The 20,917-nt window shown below is 51.7% G+C and overlaps 2 protein-coding genes across 2 annotated transcripts in view; one reads left to right on the top strand and one right to left on the bottom strand.

Annotated features, from left to right (window-relative positions):
• The window catches only part of POLL (DNA polymerase lambda), a 279,739-nt gene extending 271,069 nt beyond the window's left edge, over window positions 1–8,670 (bottom strand). Inside the window, exon 1 of the mRNA XM_086922660.1 lies at window positions 8,393–8,670. Within this exon, the coding sequence (XP_086778786.1) occupies window positions 8,393–8,474 (82 nt within the window). The 5' untranslated portion in view covers window positions 8,475–8,670. The remainder of the gene's footprint in view (window positions 1–8,392) is intronic.
• The window catches only part of DPCD (deleted in primary ciliary dyskinesia homolog (mouse)), a 131,289-nt gene that overhangs the window by 43,173 nt on the left and 67,199 nt on the right, over window positions 1–20,917 (top strand). The window contains exon 3 of the mRNA XM_086922664.1: window positions 12,982–13,106. Within this exon, the coding sequence (XP_086778790.1) occupies window positions 12,982–13,106 (125 nt within the window). The remainder of the gene's footprint in view (window positions 1–12,981; window positions 13,107–20,917) is intronic.

Genomic DNA, 20,917 nt, shown 5'->3' with positions numbered 1-20,917 from the left:
TAGGATGGCTGGTGGGTCCTGGTTTCCGTCCGCAGCTTTTCCGCCGCGGCTGGCTTACAACCGCGGCGGAAAAGCTCTGATATGGTGACGGTGTCTCTCAGACACCGTCCGCCATATCAGGATGGGATTTTAAAAGTGCTTTTCCGCGGCGGGTTTTCCGCCGTGGAAAAGCATACGGATCTTCACCTAGGGGGCCCGTTGCGGGCCCCCTAGGTGAAGGGGGGGTGGGGGGTGCACATGGGGGGTACCTATGGTACCCCCCTGCATTTGCATGCAGAAAGCGGCAGGCACCGGGCGGTGCCTGCCTCTTTCTGCATGCAAATGCAATGCATGCATTTTTAACATTGCCGCGGGTGCAGCTTGAAGCTGCACCCGCGGCAATGTTAAAAATAGAGGATGTGACCGCCAGGATGGCGGTCACATCCTAATCGCACAGGAGGGGATTCCGCAGCCCATGCGGACGTCCCCTCCTCCTCAATGATCGCGGACGGACGCAAGTCCGTCCGCGATCATAATCGGCCCCTATGTTTGCTAAGATTTACTTTAAGGGGCCGATTCCGATTCCGGCGGAAGCGCGCCGAACCATGTTTGGAGCCCTTCCGACTGCATCGATTAGTGCACGGCCGGATTCCTTTCCGACCGAGCCATTCCGATGGGCTCGGTCGGAATGAAATACGACTCGGATTTCCGGAGGGCCTACGACAGGCTCGGAGAGCCCGTCTGCCGTCCGGAAATCCTTCAGTACTCCCCCGGTCGCCTCTTTACGACTGAGGGAGTAGGATTGCAGTTTTTCACGGCCTTTTCGTGACGGTATGTCCGGCTCGAAAAGGCAGTCGGAAACTGTCTCTGGGGGCCCCCATGGGTGCGAGGCAGCCAAATGGCAGCCTGGGGGCACCTATGGTGCCCCTCTGTTGATCACTGCACCCGGTGGCAGGCAGCTTGGGGTGCCGGCCACCGGGTGCAGGGATGAACTGCACCCCTGCTCTACACAATGCAGGCATGCATTCTGCTCGGAATGCATGCTTGCATTATGAGGTATACAAGTGCGACTGAACCCTGTTCACAGGTCAGGCACCGAGCGGTGCCTGCCATGTTGTGCATGGAACTGCTGGGGGTACCAGAGTTTCAAAAATAACAAAGCTTCAAGAATAACATCAATCTCCAAGAACATCGTCAACCACCACATCCCATCCCACCTAGAAAAGATGAGAGAAACACAAAAGTGTTCTATTCTTCAAATCGCATGCCTAACACTCCAAGGGTAATTTTACAACCCTTAAACACAGGGTACTACGTAAACCCCAACCAAAAACAACGGTAAATCCAGAGAAGCTTTGGAGTCTACTCATATTCCCAAACAGTGAGAGAACATATACTCTCATAACAACCACAAGGGGTAAGGGCACACATTGTCTACAGGGTGACGGACCTATGTCAACCCACAACCAAGAACAGCGGCAGGACTAGGGATAAAACATACTCCCCCTCTGCATACACTAGCAGGACTAGGGATAAAACCTACTCCTCCTTCTGCATACACTAACAGGACTAGGGAGAAAACATGCTCCCCCTTCTGCATACACTAGAGACACTACAGAACTCCCATCCCCCCCCCTCCCCTCCCCTCCCCCCCACACAGCACACACTTGCAGGACTAGGGAGACAACATGCTCCTTTTACTGCACAAACCTGCAAAATAACATCAAACACCACATCTACCAATATATCTGATATATATAACAGGGTAGATTACAATATCATTAACATAAGAAAAGAAAATAATAAAAGTAGTCAACGTAGTAGAGTCCAAGTCCAGTATGGTTAGTCCGGTGCAGACTAAACTAAGAAATAAAACCTGGTTGCGCTGTAACAATGATGTTCTCAATCACTTAATGTCACCGACAACTTAAAAAATATATATAACGTGGTTGGCAAAATATGAAATCGTGGTTGGCAATATGAGAAGGTTGCATGTTTATAACAGTACGATCCTAGTAGATCTGTATTGTAAGATGGTGGCACGCTGATTGACGTGGGGCCGGGTGGCTCCTAACACGCCAAAGCTGGGCAGCGTCTCTCAAGCAGTCACCAATTGCTAAAGGAACATCCGGAATTTCGATGTCAAAACGTGTGTCACACAAAGACGCACATCGAAAGGAAAGCGGCAGGGAAGCTCAGCTTGCGAAACCCACTCTCACAAAGGAACCTCGCGCCCACCACAGAATGCCGGTAGGTGTTTGAATAAAAACACGCCCTGAAATTGGCACCGAAATACAATGGCTCACTGATGTGTTCCACAGTGAAAATTCAGCTAAACACTCCTCGGCTCAGGCACTGTTAACTCTATAGACTCTGTAGTAACGGAGCCACCCGGCCCGCACACGTACGCACACACGCACGCATACGCCTCAGGGGCGGGGTAGCCCCTGGGTATAAATAAACGGCCGGCAGACCGCTCGGGGTCTTTGGCCCTAACTATCAGACAGTGTCGTGTGATCATTTGAGAGTTATAGTTAGGCCCCACTTTGCGGCCTAGGCATCCCATGTCCCGTGTCCCCGGACACTACACTGGCGACGAGGCGGTCTCTGTTACCCGCGCCTCGCCACGCAGCGGTGCCGGTCCTCCAGTGCCCACGTGTTCGCCCGGGCCCTGCTCCGACGAGCCCCGGCGTCGGCACTGCCGCGTGTGACCTGCACCAGGCCGTGGTGCTACAGGTGAGCTCGCGCCTCTCCGAGGCCGCGGCCTACGGCCCGCCATCCTGCCCGCTCCCCAGCGGCCTGCCTGCGCTCACGCCTGCGCTCACCTTCCCGCAGCGTGTGGCCTCCTGCTGCCCGGGTGTGCACTCTGTCTGCCGCCGGCGCTTCGGGGGGCGTCCTTCGGCCCTCGCGCCCGACCCTCGGCGGCCGCGCTGGGAGCTCCAGGCTCGCGCGTGCGCACACCGCGCTGGTTCGCGTAAGCCCTGATCAGCTCGCGCGTCAGGCGGTCGACCGGCGTGAAGAGCCCTGCGTCCCCTCACGCATCGGGCGGACGTCTCTCTACGCTCGGGGGGTGTGTTCGGCCCTCAGCTCGGCTGCGCTCCCTGCACGCCTACGGCCATACCTGCTGCATCATCACGCCCACGGCCATACCTGCTACATCATCTTCCATAACCTCGCCCCTGGCCGTCCTGCTCTCCTGGGGCCTACTCCTGCTCGCGTCTCACAGACAGGACGCCCGGCGCCGCCCCTCTTCTGCCACGTGGGACCTGCTTCCCTCCACGCCTGCTCAACTAGGCCTCTCCGAGCCTCGCTCTGCATACTCTGCCACGTGCTCCCACCTCAGCGACGATGAGCGTCCAACAGGATGCCGGTGGTGCCACGGCCGTGACTCCTGCTCAGAACCAGACCCCTGCTCCAACTGGACCCCCGGCCACGGTGCCGCCTCCTGGTGCTGGCCCCGCTCCTGGCGCTGCAGCAGCCGCTGCGCCGGCACCCCCGGGACATGGCCTTGCGGCGCCGCTGCCCCCGTTCAGCGAACTCGCGGATCCCTCTACGGCTGCGGCTAGATGGCGCCTGTGGATTGGGAGGTTGGAGCACTACTTTGTCGGCGTCCGTGAAACCGATGGAAAAGTCAAACGCTCCCTGCTCATGTGTTATGGCGGAGATGAGTTGTATGAGCTCTTCGAAACGCTGCCCGATCGGGGTGGCGAACAGGACTACGACGCCGCGGTACGAGCGCTGAACCTGTACTTTGACCCCAGGGTAAACCCCGACTACGAGTGGTTCAAGCTGCGTCAAGCCAGGCAAGGTGAGACGGAGCCCATCGACTCGTTCTATGCCCGCCTACGGAAGCTGGCAATAGCCTGCGAACTCCCTGACCAGCGCCTAGAGATTCGCGCACAACTGATCCAAGGGTGCCGGTCGGTTCAGCTCAGACGCCTCATCCTCAGGCAGCCGCGGATCTCCCTGGATGAAATCCTTGTCCTGGCACGCTCGCATGAACTCTCCAACGCCAGGGCAGACGCGATGCAGGCTGCCCTCGACCGACCCGGCGCTCCCGTAAAGATCCCTCCCATCAAGGAGGAACACGTGGACGCCATCAGACGACGGCCACCAACCCAGAGGGGGGCCGCACAAGCTTCTTCCCGGAATTCTTGTGGGAATTGCGGTATGGACCATCCCGCTGGAGGAAAGTGTTTTGCGAGAGGGAAAGTCGGCTCCAACTGCGGAAAAATGAACCATTTCGCCAAAGTGTGCCGAAGCAGCGGCAACCGCCGCCCCAGCTCGAGCGGGAAGAGCCCTGCACAAGCGGTGCGGCAACTCTCCTTAGATGACCCGGGCCCATGTGGCGATGCCTCCAGATCAGCATTCCGCATTGATGACGACGACGATGACGTGTTCTTCGTCTCCTTCGTGGGGAGGGAAGGCTCCAGAAGAAGACCACCCCCGATGTGCGAAATCTCCATCGCCGGCTCACCCGTGCAGGCACTCATTGACACCGGGGCATCCGTCAACGTGATGGACAGCACCCAGTACGAACTACTGTCACCTCGCCCACCACTGTCACCCTCAAACGCCAAAATCTACACCTACGACAGCGACGACCCGCTCCCCCTGAGAGGAGTGATCGAGGTGACGGCGTCGTGCAATAATCAGCAAGTCAAGACCAAGTTCCACGTCACGGGAGGCAGGCGCGGCACGCTCCTAAGCTGCCACACGGCTGAAGATTTGCAACTAGTATTCTTCGCGCGTCAAGTGCATGAACTACACGCGGAAGCCATTCTGCGAGACTTCCCGACCCTGTTTAGAGGACTCGGCTGCCTTAAAGGAAAAACGTTCAAGCTACATGTGGACCCAACTGTCAGACCCACTGCCATCAGACACCGACGAGTACCCTTTCACCTGCGGCCGCAAGTGGAGGAAGAATTGCGCAAACTCGAGAAGCTTGGGGTGATCGAAAAGGTGTCGGGCCCGACGCCGTGGGTGTCGCCGCTTGTGGTCGCCCCAAAACCGAAGCAGCCAGGCGCTATACGCCTGTGCGTGGACATGCGTCTCCCGAACCAGGCAGTCAAAAGGGAACGACACCTGACGCCGACCATGGACGACATCGTGGCAGACCTCAACGGCGCTCGCTGGTTTTCCAAACTGGACCTCAATGCCGGATATCACCAGCTCGAGCTGCACCCGGACAGTCGCAACATCACGACGTTCTCCACCCATGTCGGACTCCGGAGATACAAAAGGCTGAGCTTCGGGGTGTCGTCAGCTGCCGAAGTCTTCCAAAACGCCATCAGGGAGACACTCTCAGGGCTAACAGGAGTCATCAACCTGAGCGATGACATCCTTGTCTTCTCCAAGACCTTAGAGGAACACCACGTCCACCTTCGAGCCACCTTGCAACGCCTCGCCGATCACGGCCTCACTCTCCATAAGGACAAGTGCTCCTTCTACAAGGAATCCGTGGATTTCTTCGGCTATATCTTTTCCCGGGAGGGGCTTCAGGTCGACCCGAAGAAAGCGGAGGCCATCCGCACGGCTCCCCAACCCACTTCCGCCACAGAGGTCAGGAGTTTCCTGGGGATGGCCACTTACTGCGGACGCTTCATCCCCGGGTTGGCATCCCTCTCTGAGCCACTACGTACCCTCACCAAGTCGGGCCAACCGTGGGTGTGGACCGCCAAGGAAGACGAAGCCTTCCGAGCAATCAAAGCTGCTCTGATTGACGACAAGGTCATGGCCTACTTCAGACCACATAGGCGCACAGAAGTAGTCGTCGACGCAAGCCCCGTTGGCCTGGGGGCGGTCCTCATGCAAGAGACCGAAGCACACGAATGGGTACCAACAGCCTATGCCAGCAGGGCACTGACTGCGACGGAGATGCGGTATGCCCAAATTGAACGCGAAGCACTGGCCATCAAATGGGCCTGCCAGCATTTTCACCTTTACCTATATGGACACGAGTTCAAAGTAGTATCCGACCACAAGCCACTTGTACCTCTCTTCGCTGGAACCGCCAGGCTTGCCCCACCCAGGATTGAGAGGTGGGCTGTCCAACTTCAATCGTACCGCTTCGAAGTCATATACCGGCCAGGCGCCGACAATCCCGCGGACTTCCTCTCAAGGCACCCTGGCGCCGCCGATGCGGCTCTAACCACGGACGAAGCGGAAGATGTCGAAGAGTACGTGCGAATGATCTCTCGGGAAGCCTGCCCAGTAGCCCTGACCCTGGAAGACATCGGAAAGGCCACAGACGCGGACGAGTGTCTCCTCAAAGTGAAAACCACACTGTCCAACAGGAGCTGGAAGCACTTCCTGGATGGGGTCAGCGCCCTCACGCCTCAGGAACAGCTAGCAAGACAACAACTTTGGAGGGCTCAGAGTGAACTAAGTATCGGACCCCATGGTGCGATTCTCCGAGGGACGGCGATCGTGATACCTGCAAGGCTACAGGAGGAAGTCGTGCGCCTCGCGCACCAGGGACACCAAGGCGTGTCGAAGACCAAAGGACGCCTACGCAGCAAGGTGTGGTTCCCCGGCATGGACGCAGCAGTAGAGAAGGAAGTTGGTAGCTGCCACTCGTGCACCATCACAGGCCGAGAACCGGCTCCCCACCCAGTGATCACCGAGGACCCCTGCAAAGAGCCCTGGTCAAAAGTCAGTGTGGATTTCGGATCCTTTCCGGATGGGCGGCCCACCCTCGTCCTGATTGACTCCTACTCTCGCTTTCCTATCGTAGAGGTCGTACCCTCCACAGCGTTCACTCACGTGAAGAAAGCCCTAGAGAAAGTGTTCGCCATGGTGGGTCTGCCAGAGGAACTGAGATCTGACAATGGCCCTCCTTTTCAGGGACGAGAATTTCAGGCATATCTAGCTGCACGGGGCATTCGCCACAGAAAAATCACTCCACAATGGCCCCAGGCAAACGGGGAAGTCGAGAGATTTATGCGGACCCTAAACCGCGCACTGCAAATTGGAATGGAAAGAAGTGAGGACGCAGAGGAGTGCCTGTCACAGTTCCTCAGCGCATATCGACAAACGCCCCACTCGACCACACGCTGCGCCCCAGCGCACCTGGTGTTCAAAAGAGTACCAAGAGACTGCGTGCCAGCTACCCCAACCTGGTGTCCCCCAGAGATGGACCAAGAAGCCACCCAAGAACGACGACAGCGCACGAATGACAAGGCCAGCCAGGCTAGGAGGGCCCAAACCAGGTCACTGGTAGTTGGTGACAAAGTAGTCCTCAAGAACAGACACCGACACTCAAAGTACGACCCTGCTTTTGAACCGGAAGTGTGGGAGATCGTGAACATACACGGTACCATGGTGTCCGCATCCAGAGGCACACGAGCTGTGACCAGGAACGTGTCATGGTTCAAGCGTGTCTCCCGTGAAACTGGAAGAGCTGATTCTGCATCCGAGTGTGCTGAGGACGAAGACCTGGAGCCGGTGCAGGAGGAACCACCCACAACCCCACCAGAAGAAACAAGATCGACCCCACCGAGACCCGAGCCGGGACGCCCATCCAGTCGCGGAAACACCTCGAGCGACACTCAACATCGACCTGAGCCACCAGCGGAGGTGGAGGGTTCGGAAGGTCGCCAAAGCCAAAGATACCACCTGCGACCGAATCCGATCCCCAGCCAAAAGCTAAAGGACTATGCATGGACTATGAACTAATGATGGGATAATCATGGCCGGGACTATTGATCTGTAAGTTTGGAGGGATGTAGTAACGGAGCCACCCGGCCCGCACACGTACGCACACACGCACGCATACGCCTCAGGGGCGGGGTAGCCCCTGGGTATAAATAAACGGCCGGAAGACCGCTCGGGGTCTTTGGCCCTAACTATCAGACAGTGTCATGTGATCATTTGAGAGTTATAGTTAGGCCCCACTTTGCGGCCTAGGCATCCCATGTCCCGTGTCCCCGGACACTACAGACTCCACATCTTTGCTTGGCTAACTTTTTTTTAAAAACACACGCTGCTCTTTAGACTTGCACAACTGTGATACAAACACCGGGATTCGATCCGTGCCCCCGGCCAACAGCTTAAGGGTCCGGTACATTGAGGCAGACCAAAACAGAAAACAGCGGGGCTCTTCAACACCACACCACGATAAGGACAGCTCATGGTTTCCGAGATATTACCTTCCTCTGCATCTCTGAATCAGCATACCAACTTGGCAGGAGAGTCAGTCTTCCACAGCATACTTTACAACAGTGTAAATTCAAAATACACTGTATCCAATAGGCAAACAGAAAGAATTAACATAAGTCCAAATGTATAGTACACTCTAGTACAAGTAAATAATATCCAGGTCACAGATGATGCTCTCAGGATAGGAACAGTTCAGCAAAGACAGGCAGGCTTTAAGACAACGAAGGAAAGTCTAAGACAAATTGGCACTTACTGGTTGGGGCGACCGATGAAGTGGTCACTGGTGGGGCATTAGGGGTGCCAGGTTTCTCCAAATCCACAGGTTGTAGTTTCATTTACTTGAAGTTCCTTTTCCATAGAAGTAGCACGCAGGTTCTTTAAAATCATTGCCAGTGTTACAGTTGAAAGAAAGATACGTAGTCCAGAATGTAGTTTAAGATCACTGCTTTATTCTTCAGATAAGATCCAAGTTATGCCTCATACTATGCCCCACCAGGAGCAGCCTCCTTGCCGCTCAGCCCTTCCACATCAACTGATTCCTTCTTCCATTCAAACCCTCATCAACATTCTGATGACATCACATAGACTGAGCAGTAAGGCAAAGGGCAATAAAATAGAGTATGCATTAATGACTTGCTAGATTATAACACCCTGCTTGGCAGGCTCCTGATATGCAGCTGTGCACAGTACAAGGCACTAAACTCCCTGCAGCACACGTTGCCAGGTGCATGACTTGTTATAGGTAGATCTCAAGGGGCTAGCATGAGAGCGCATCCTATAGTAGTCCAGATCCACACTCTCTTAAAGAAACCTGCATTAACACCAATGGCTTTGCGAGCTACCGGCCCATCACTTACTGCAAAAGCAGTCTACGCTCAACTCCAAGATCACATCAGTGCTAACAGGCTCCTGCATAACCACAAGTTTAGCTTCTGATCACGTAGCAGCATGGAGACACCAATCATCACCAGTTGGTACAGATGGGCATCTCCAGGTCCCCAACGTATCCGATCATCCTATCCTGTAAAATCTGCCATGGTTCAATACTGTATCCTGTCATATTCAACCTCTACGAGTAGCACCTTGGGGTTCTACTCGCACAACTGATTCAAGATTCACGAATATGTCCATGATGCACAACTGTACCTGAAAGTCTCCTCTGCTCAAGACATCCAGTGCCTCAAACACTACATGCACCTCAGCCAGACATGGACTCACAGCCCCTATCTAAATCTTAACCCAATCAAGACAGAATTCATGTTATTTGCCAAAAACAGCAAGCAGGAAATAGCACAAAACTGGCTTATCAACCTATACTTTTATGGTTTGGAAACCCAAATTTCACCAAATACCTAGACACTTGGGTTCACCTTGGACTCAGACCTCACCCACAAGGAACACATTGCCAAAAAACAAAGATGGCCTGGTCCCAATTTGGTCTTCTGAAGAAAGTAAAACTGTTTCTTACAGAGAGTAACTTCAAAACTGCTGTTCAGACCCTCATCCTCTTGCACCTGGATGGTGGTACCACCCTGCAGCATGGCCTCCGAACTTCCACACTGGTACGCCTCTTGGGCATCCTATGTGCTGCAGCACATCTCATACAGGGCCGGACAAAATATGATCACATCACCCAATCCTTGCTGGCTCACACCATCTTCAAAAACATCTGCATAATTTACAAAGCCATCATAATCAGCACCACGGTGCACCACACTTATCTTGTGGACTAGCTCACCATGTCTGGTGGCTCTCGACACTCCAGCCAGCAGGCCAGCATCAGAAGTGTAAAAAACTGAACACAAGACAGCAGACCAAAAACATCTGTGCACCAAGGACCTGGATCAGCATCCCCATAAAGTCTTTTGCATTGCCACTTTAAAGAACACAACCTCACAATGCAGTAATAATCCAATAATCAGTTCTCCTATCAATTGTAGACTTTTCTGCTTGCCTTTGACACTCTCCAACGCTTTGCTGCCTTTCTGGCTAGGTTTGCCCTACACAAATACCACATACATACAGAGGGTGACTATAGTTAGGGCATGAAACTAGTAGAGTTCAGACTTGTGTGTAAGGGTTGGTCTCAAATTGCTTTTATGCACCAAGATTCATCAAACGGGCAAGGCTTCGGCATTCCCTCTATTATTATTTTGTCTGTACTATTCACTCTGTTGGATATTTTAAAGAGGCATGATTTGAAAAATAATGAAGGAAGTGTTACCTTTTTAGGTCTTGTGGCGATTACCGCGCGAAAGCGCGGTCTCACCAGAGACCTATTGTCACCGGCTCTGCTTCCCAGGAGACAGGAGATGGGCACGCGCAGGCTCAGGAATCGGATCGGCGCATCTCCTATCTCCACTGCAAGCCTGCTGCTTACTTTCACTTTCCAATCCCCCTCCGCCACCTGGATCTTCCCTCACGCTCATCCCATGCACTTTATCACCCTGTCCGTACATATTTCAGTACCCCTCTCTGTCCGACCCTTCTTCCGTATTACAGTCCGGTACCCCGAAGTAGTCCCCACTGTCTGCTCTCCCCTCCAGCACCCATCGCTCTTCAACCACGATTCAGTTCCCCACAATGTGACCCCTCTTCCCAGTCTATGCGAGCCTCCATGAGCAGCTCACACTGTCCGATGCCACACCAGGGCCGCTCACTGACATTACTTTAGCACTTCACACTGTCCACTCCCCCTAGACACAAGCTCCCCCGGCCACAGCAGACTTGCTTGCGCCGCTCGCTTCTTACCTTCCCGTGAGAGCCGGACCCCGGCGCAGTCCTCGGTGTCGAGTTCCTGAGCTCCACGTCCGGCTTGCGGGAGCACGGGCTGGAATCCGCCTCCACCGGACAGAAAGAACAGCGGGGCATCTGTAGGGTCCAGCCCCGGGGTGCCCTCGGGCTTATCCAAGTCCACGCTCCACACTTTACGCAGCTGCTTGCCCCTCCAGTCAGCTCTGGGCGGCTCCCTGCCACCCCCGCCAGGATCCCGGAGGCCAGCATGACCTCCAGGCTCGGCTTTTATTTTTCAGAATGTTTAGTTTTTTGGCATGTGGTTTTTTTTTTCTGTCTGGCCTGTGTCACCTACACCCTTTTAAATAACAAACACGTCCTGCTTCCTTCTTTTCTAAGTACACTGCAGGCTCATCTTGTTTTGTCAGTCTGTTTGTTTGCTTGTTTTATGGTCTAGTGGGACAGGTTTCACTGTTGATTCTCCAAATGTTGCAACAAACATTGCCTGCACAATGCCGTCTCCCATGCCTTATGAAGTACAAGGCACATATTCTTTTTTTTACATTTCTTCTGCCAACACTTATACAACGTGTGTTTACAAGTTCAAAACTGCCCTATTTTCAGATTTTCACGTGGGACCATTTTATTTTGCTATTAGATTAGGAATTGGGAGCAATTTAATTTTTATACCCTGGCCTGTTTTTTCCTGCTCCTATCGGTCCCTGGTGAAAGATGTGGCGTTATGTCCAGAGCTACTAAGCAATTGAATGTTGAAGAACAACCATGTCACGTCAAAGGCTCTCCGAAACTACACTTGTGAAAAAATATGGGTTAAGTAATTTGCTTCGTGGATGTTTTGTGAACAATGCTGTCACGCTTTCACCAGGCACACACACCACCAGCTGTCAGTGCACGCTTCCACCATGCACACACACCACCAGCCTTCAGTGCACGCTTCCAGGCACACATACCACCAGCCGTCAGTGCACGCTTCCAGACACACACACCAACAGCAGTCAGTGCATGCTTTGCCAGCAGGCACACACACCACCAGCCATCAGCGCACGCTTACACCAGACATACACATAATTGGCCGTCAGTGCACACTTTCACCAGGCACAGACACCATCAGTCGTCCTTGCATGCTTTCACCAGGCACAAACACCACCAGCCGTCAGTGCATGCTTTCACCCGGCACAAACACCACCAGCCGTCAGTGCACGCTTTCACCGGGCACAAATACCACCAGCCGGCAGTGCACGCTTTCACCCCGCACAAACACCACCAGCCGTCAGTGCACGCTTTCACCGGGCACAAATACCACCAGCCATCAGTGCACGCTATCACCAGGCACACACACCACCAGCCGTCAGAGCACGCTTTCACCAGGCACACACACACCACCAGCCGTCGGTGCACGCTTTCACCAGGAACACACACACCACCAGCCGTCAGTGCACGCTTTTACCAGGCACACACACACCACCAGCCGTCAGTGCACGCTTTCAACAGGCACACACCACCAGCCATCAGTGCACGCTTTCACCAGGCACATACAACACCAGCCATCAGTGCATGCTTCCACCAGGAACACACACCACCTGCCGTCGGTGCAGGTATCAGAGCGCTTTAAATCAGCATGCTTATAACAAGCAAGACTAGCACTCTATATTAAAGCAACTTTGCTTAGCATAAGCAACAGCTAACCATTCACAAACCATGTTTATATACCAATTGCAAATAAAAAATGTTTTTTTTAATGCAAAGCATTGTCATTTACAATGCCAGTAACTCAAACTTTATTGCTACGAGACCTATTGCATTGTAAAGGCTTGTTGTAGCTATATAGGAGAGATGCGTCACAGCTGTTTCTGGAAAACAATACTTTCTCCTGTTCTCCTTCACAAGACCTCTAAAAGAAATTCCTCTCACACTTGCCGCATGATACTGCCAGTCATCCTAAGTTGATGTTTCATCGAAGGAGCAGGAAAATTCAATGTACCTTGTTTAAAGTTGTGTTTCTTTGCTTGCTGGAAGTGGGATGTGTGTTGCATGTATGACGTTTCCAACACATTAAAATAATCCATTTTTTGTTACTACCGTTGCCAGTTAGGAAATGGAGACAGAAAAGTACCCTTGGAGCCTCTGGGTTGTGGCAGGTGGAGGTGGGAGAGCCTGCTCCCTCAGCAGCTGGCATCGTGGACACCGAACACTTAAAAGAAAGTAATTCAAATGTATGTATAACACACTGGTTAGTGAGTATAATTCTTTATAACTACTTGCGTTGTTTCAAAAACCTATTGCAACATGTTTTAACTTCCCTAGAATGTTTAATTCACAAAAGGAGCGGGACCCCAAAATTGTAACTTGAGTGAAAAATAATACTTGTCACTTTATATTGCACTGCCAAGAAAAAGCATTTTACGTTCTTCAGAACTCTTTTAATAGACACATTTATTCGTTACAATTATTGGAGAGTCACAAGACCACTGAACACCTTTACATTACCCTAAAACATAAAACACAAGAATTCACCGTGAAACGACCGAAAATTATTATATGATGGAAACATTTGTAAGTACCTACATTTTATGAACGATAAATAGAGCACTTTTTTCTACAAAATAAATTCACAATTGAAATAAATCACATTTTGAAAAGTAAAAATTACTTATACTGCCCGTAATAAAAAAAATGAGTCGTCAAGAATTGACAACATTAAATCTGTATCTCGTCGCTGTTCACTCTATATGAATTATCAAATGCACTAATGAAAGGTGTTAGACCTGGCATCATTTGCGTGAGTCTCCCTTCCATTTTGACGGATTGCCTCCTCTGTTTTGATATGTTTTTGCTGGTTTTATGCTTTGGGCACTAGGCCACTGCTAATCAGTGCCAGTGCTCCCTATGTTAAAATTATGTACTAATTGGTTATTCCATGATTGGGTTATTTGATTTATCTGTCAGCGCCTAGTACAGTGCACCATGTGTGCCCAGGGCTTGTAAATCAAATGCTGCTGGTGGGCTTGCAGCACTGGTTGTGCCACCCACAGTAGCAGCTTGTAAAGTGTGTCTCAGGCCAGCCATTGCAAGGCCTGTGTTCAGTCTCGCACTGCCAGGTCGACTTGGCCAAGTACTCCCACTTGCCAGTCCCTTAACCTTCCCTTTCCTTCATATTAGACACCCCTATTTTAGGCCCAAGGACAGGGTGCATTGTAAGTATAAGGTAGGGCATGCTCTGATGTGTGTAGCATGTTCTAATAGTGAATTACAGCCATTTTCGTTTTTCACTATCGAAGGCTCTCTGTTCTCTATAACAGAATAACAAAATACATATTTTTAGTAAAGTTGGTTTTAATATTATGTGTTTGAAAACACCACTTTTAGAAAGTAGGTATTTTCTTGCCTAACTATCCAGGCCTACCTCTGCTGGGTTGTGTATTCATTGTCTGGGTTCGTGAGTGACAGGGCTGGGGATTCCAGGAGACAGGCTGGGATAGCCCAGTGGTGAATAGAGAGATCTGCATCTAGATGGGAGGGAGGAGTTGCACCTGGGACCTGAATAGGGCTGGGCCTTCCCTCGACAATGCTGGCTCCACCCCCTGTGGGTTGTCTGATGTCTCTGCCCTGCACTGTGAAAGCAGAAGAGGAATCCTGTCAACAAAGTGCTCCAGAGCTGTATCTTCCCTCCCCTGTGCTGGCTCCACCGCCTGTGGGGTGGCTTATGTCTCTGCCCTGCACAGTGAAAGGAAGAAGAAAGTCATGTAAACGAAGTGCTCAGGAACTGGTTTGGACTAGGCAGAGGCCTCCCTGCTTTCAGAGAACAAAGGATTTTGGGGTATAAATATTAGGACCCTGATCCTTAGAAATTAGATCACTTCTAGAACAAGAAATCTTTCTGCCAAGGAGAAGAACCAAGGAAGCTGCAGGAGTCGTACTGCCCCTCTGCCAGTCTGCTGTTTGCTGGGTTGGCCTGCAGTGATTGCTTCATTGCCAAGGGAAAGGAGAAGGGACTTTGTAAGGACTTTCATCTACAGAATATTCTCCAAGGGCTTGAACTGTGCTTGCCTCATGCTGAAGTCTCGGGGACAAAAGACTTCACCTCCAGCTCCCTCCTGAATTTCCTTGCTGGGAATTCTGACTCCAGACACTTGCCTGCCGCTGGGAGGTGGAAGCGCGATGCATCGAGAAAAAGCGTGTCGCCGCCGCGGAAATCGTTGCATCGCCGGAGAAACGAGCCATCGCCGCATCTCCCTGGAAGCGTGTGTTCATCGAAGCTGCCTGCTGTTGCATCACCGGAGAAGCGTGATGCCATTGTGAAAGTTGCCATCGCATCACTGGAGAAGCGTGTCGCAGGGCCTGTCGCGACTCCAAAGTCCAGAGTCGTCACAAGGCTGCCAGGGCGTCATCGCATCATCATCGCATCGCCGTATCAAGGGCGCCATCTTTTCGCATTGCAACCGGATCATCGCATCGCATCAAGGCACCATCTTGCGCACCGCAACAGACCCGCAGGCCGAGAATCTACGCATCACCTTAGCACCGGTAAAGCTCATGACGGGTCCCTTACTCTGCGCAAGCATTGAGGCAGGGCGCAACCATTCCCCCGGGTCACGGAACCAATGCATCTCCCCTTTTGCGAGCCTTTTGTTTACTTTGCATTACGCATCCAGGTACTTTGTTGAGAACTTTGTCGCATTTACCATCAACTTGAACTAAGAGACTTTAATCACCTTTTAAGCAATCTTAAGTGTAGTATTGTGGATTTTTGTCATTTGTGGTCTTGTGTTAAGCCTATATAAAGAATACTTATTTTTATAAAACCTGTGTTGTCCATCTGTAGTGTTTCTGCTGTATTACTGTGTATATTCACAAATGCTTAACACACTGCCTCTGAGATAAGCCTGTCTGCTCGTGCCAAGCTACCAATTGGGTGAGCAGGGGTTATTAAGGAGTGTAATCCCCTTATCCTGACTTGGAAATAAGTGTCCCTATTTGGACAAAGGTGAATACCATTGCCGACTAGAGACCCCCAGATCTAACATTGGTGGTTAGCGGTGAGGATTTGGACTTTGCATTTGTGTTTCATATACAGTGATTGGTGTACACTACTAGTGAGTGCAAACCAAACGCGACCACATACTTTTTTTTAGAATCCTTTTTCCTTGGACTGTTAGTTTTTCCTGAAAACTCCCAATTCTTACTACCATGAGTAAACCAGCATCTGTTGCATCTATGGATTTTGATTTTGAGGAAGAGAGGTTGGAAACCTACACTTTGAAACAGCTCAAGTATCTCTGCAGGAAATTGGAAGTTGCTACACCAGGCATTTCTAAAAGGGAAGACTACCAAAAGGCACTGAGGGCCTGGGTAAAAGCAATAAATGTCCCTGATCTTGTGCTGGAGCCTATTGGGGATGCAGATGAGCAAATTAACAGGCCAGTGTTTCCAGCCAGGGGAGGGGTGCCGTCCCCACCTGGCAGCAGCATCTCTTCCAAAGATCTGTCCCCAGAGAGTTGGAAGACCGGGAGAGAAGTAGGGCACACAAGCTGGAGATGGCTACGCTTAAGATGGAGGCAGAGGGGAACAGAGAATAACAGTTTGTCTTTGGAAAGAGAGAGAATGAGAATGGAGCATGAGAGAATTTTGAGGGAGTTAGAGATCAAGGACAAGGGCTTAGAAATCAATCCCTCTGGTGGCAGCGCACCATCTGTGCCTTCAGAAGGCAGGGTCCATATTCCCAAGGATGTCATCAAAGATTTCCACAAAGGCGAAGATATTGGTCAGTGGTTTGCAGCCTATGAGATAGCAATGTTGGCCCACCGGGTCCCTGAGAAGGATTGGGGAGCGGGTTTGTGGGGCCGCTTTTTAACTGAAGGTAGGGATTACAACCCACAAGGAAATGGGCTGGTTGAAAGATTCAACCGGACTCTCAAAGGCATGATCATGGGTCTTGAGGAACCAATGAGGCGTAAGTGGGACGTCCTCTTGCCATGCCTTCTGTTTGCCTACCGTGAGGTGCCACAACAGTCTCTAGGGTTCAGCCTCGTTGAGCTTTTGTATGGTCACCCGGTAAGAGGACTTTTGAGTTTGGTCAAGGAAGGTTGGGAGCAATCTCCCAGGAAACCTCCCCAGGATGTATATAGCTACATGCTGGCCTTCAGGAACCAGACTCTGCGTTTCAAAGATCTCGTCCAGGCAAATCTGAAAGCCAGCCAGGAGGAAATGAAGCGGTGGTACGATCAGAATGCCACTCTGATTTAGCTTCAACCTGGACAGAAAGTTTGGGTCATGACCCCTGTGGAGCCTTGTGCGTTCCAGGACAGGTGGACTGGTCCATATGAGGTGGTGGACCGCATGAGTGATGTCACTTATCTGGTGAACTTGCGGTCTCCCAGGAACCCCTTGCGGGTCCTGCATGTTAATCGCCTGAAGCCCCATTTAGAAAGGTCCGAAGTGGGCATGCTCCTAGTAACGGATGATGGAATGGAGGAGGAGACCGAGCCTCTTCCTGACCTCCTGTCTGCAACAGAGCAAGATGGGTCAGTGGATGGTGTCAGCCTCTCTGCCACACTGACCCTTGATCAGCAGCAAGATTGTCGCCAACTGTTGGGGCAATTCTCTGATCTATTTTCCTTGGTTCCTGATGTCACAGAGTGGTGCATCCATGATGTGAACACTGGAGACAGTCCTCCTGTGAAGCACAAGGCTTACAGAGTGTCTGACAAGGTTAGGGCTTACATTAAGGAGGAAATCTCCAAGATGTTTGCTTTAGGGGTCATGGAGTCCTGAAACAGTCCTTGGGCCAGCCCAGTGGTATTGGTCCCAAAGGCTGCCTCGCCGGGTGCGACACCTGAACTCCGGTTATGTGTGGACTACAGAGGGCTCAATGCAGTCACCAGGATTGATACACACCCCACCCCCAGAGCTGATGAGCTCATAGATCAGTTAGGGGCTGCACGGTACCGTAGTACGTTTGATTTGACGTCTGGGTACTGGCAGATCACCTTGACTGATTGGGCTAAGGAGAGGTCCGCACTCTCCACACCACATGGGCACTACCAATTCCGGGTTATGTCCTTTTGGGATGAAGAATGCTCTGCAACCTCTCAGAGGTTGGTCAACCAGGTGTTGGCTGGACTGGAGGATTTCAGTGCCGCCTACCTGGAGGACATTGCAGTGTTCAGCGCCAGTTGGGAAGAACACCTGCAGCACCTCTGCGAAGGGTTGATGGCACTGCGCAAGGCAGGCCTCACAATCAAGGCGAGTAAGTGCCAGGTCACCAGGTAGGAAGCGGCCAGGTGGCGCCCCTACAGCCCAAGATTGATACCATCCTGGCACGGGAACCCCCAAAGACTCAGACACAGGTGAGAGCCTTTTTAGGACTCACGGGGTACTACAGGAGGTTTGTCAAGGGATATGGCAACATTGTTGCACTCTTGACTGAGCTGACTTCCAGGAAGCAGCCCAAGAAAGTAAACTGGACTGACACCTGTCGAAAGGCTTTTGACGCCCTGAAGACTGCCATGTGCACAGCACCCGTGCTTCAGGCACCCAACTTCTCAAAAGAATTCATTGTACAGACAGACGCTTCAGAGCATGGTGTGGGGGCTGTTCTATGACAGATTAATGAAGAGGGCCTAGACCAACCTGTAGCCTTCACCAGTAGGAGGTTACTTCCATGGGAACAGAGGTGGAGTGCAATTGAGCGTGAGGCATTTGCTGTGGTTTGGGCACTGAAGAAGTTGAAACCATACTTGTTTGAGACTCACTTCCAGGTTCAGACTGACCACAGGCCCCTCAGATGGCTAATGCAGATGAAGGGTAAGAACCCAAAGTTGTTGAGGTGGTCCATTTCCCTACAGGGTATGGACTTTATGGTGGAACACCGCCCTGGTACTGAACACGCCAACGCTGATGGTCTGTCCAGATTTTTCCACCTTAGTGAAGAGAACTTCCAAACGGAAGGGTAGTTCTCCCCACATTTCAGCTGGAGCGGACACATGTTAGACCTGGCATCATTGGTGTGAGTCTCCCTTCCATTTTGACGGATTGCCTCCTCTGTTTTGATATGTTTTTGCTGGTTTTATGCTTTGGGCACTGGGCCACTGCTAATCAGTGCTCTATATGTTAAAAGTATGTACTCATTGGTTATTCCATGATTGGGTTATTTGATTTATCTGTCAGCCCCTAGTGCAGTGCACCATGTGTTCCCAGGGCTTGTAAATCAAATGCTGCTGGTATGCTTGCAGCACTGGTTGTGCCACCAACAGAAGCAGCTTGTAAAGTGTGTATCAGGCCTGCCATTGCAAGGCCTGTGTGCAGTCTAGCACTGCCATGTCGACTTGGCCAAGTGCACCCACTTGACAGTCCCTAAACCTTCCCTTTGCTTCATATTATACACCCCTATGGTAGGTCCAAGGGCAGGGTGCATTGTAAGTATAAGGTAGGACATGCTCTGATGTGTGTAGCATATTCTAATAGTGAATTAAGTCCATTTTCGTTTTTCACTATTGAAGGCTACCTGTTCTCCATAGGCCAGAATAGGCAGTTAAATTATTACATTCTTATAATCCTACCTGACTCAAGGAACATGGTAGAATTTAGTATGACTGAACTCAGAATAACAAAATACATATTTTAGTAAAGTTGGTTTTAATATTCTGTGTTTGAAAATACCACTTTTAAAAAGTAGGTATTTTCTTTCCTAACTATCCAGGTCTGCCTCTGCTGTGTTGTGTATTCCTTGTCTGGGTTTGTTGCGCCGGAGACTGGGCCGGAGTCACCTGCGGAGGAGGAGTAAGCAACAGCGAGATGGCATCCTTGTCACGACGCAGCTGTACGGGGTAGGTTGACCTCGAAGCCATGCCCTTCTAAGATCGAACCCAAGTCTTCTCTTTTTCTTCTGCTTTTCTTCGACTTCAAAGTATGCAAGGTCAACGTCTTCCATCTCTTGCGACCCTTCTCTATTTTCACCCGCGCCATGAAGAGTTTCGCCTCGCGTTCCTTCAGCGCCTTCGGGTTCATCTTCCGACAGCACGAACACCTTTCAACATCGTGGTCCAAAGAAAGACACCAGAGACCGTTGTCGTGAGGATCTGTGATGGACATATGCCCCTCACACTCTGCACGGCTTGAAAATGGACTTCTTCGAAGTAGCCATTCTCACTACAACACGAAGTAGAATATAAAAACAATGTTATCAGATGTAAAATGGAGCATCATAATGCCAATGTGGCTGCGATAACACGTCACAGCCGGGAACATTCAGAAGGCGTTGCTGCCCTTCCATTGGCTTTGAACCAACCAATTAGAACTGGGGTTTCGAAATATAAGCCAATGGGACACCAGAGATCTGCATCTAGATGGGAGGGAGGAGTTGCACCTGGGACCTGAATAGGGCTGGGCCTTCCCTCGCCAATGCTGGCTCCACCCCCTGTTGTCTGATGTCTCTGCCCTGCACTGTGAAAGGAGAAGAGGAATCATGTCAACAGAGTGCTCCAGAGCTCTATCTTCCCTCCCCTGTGTAGGCTCCCGTACAGCTGCGTCGTGACAATGATGCCATCTCGCTGTTGCTTACTCCTCCTCCGCAGGTGACTCCGGCCCAGACTCCGGCGCCACGAGGGATTCACCGGTGCCCAGGGATTCTCTGTCTCCCAGGGAGTTTTTTCCTGCGGCTTTGCCCGTATTGGACCCGATGTCTCCGGCGTCGCAGCCTCAGTCCCCCTGTACGGCCTTGGATGGATCCAGACCAGGGGGTTTTGGATCCTTGTCCTCCTTTTCCAGGACCAGGAGCAGATCCGTCGCATTTCCTAAATGCCAAGGCATCTTACCCTACCTGTGCCCCGTCTTGCCCTGTGGGTCCACTTGCCTTTAATTTGGGCATCCCCCAGCAATATGCCCAGGCACCTTTAGTGCCTTTCATGCTGACGGCTCCATCATGGCAGTTTCCGGCACAGAGGGTTTCGACTCCAATACCTCAGCCTCCGGCGCCATCTGGTGTTGAGCCGACATCTTCCCAGATACAGGCAGCGCCATTGCCCAC

This window comes from Lissotriton vulgaris, chromosome 5 (assembly GCF_964263255.1).
Source record: "Lissotriton vulgaris chromosome 5, aLisVul1.2, whole genome shotgun sequence".
NCBI classification, from domain to species: domain Eukaryota; kingdom Metazoa; phylum Chordata; class Amphibia; order Caudata; family Salamandridae; genus Lissotriton; species Lissotriton vulgaris.
Note: the sequence above shows the minus strand (reverse complement) of the source record. Positions and strands in the feature narration are given on the sequence as shown.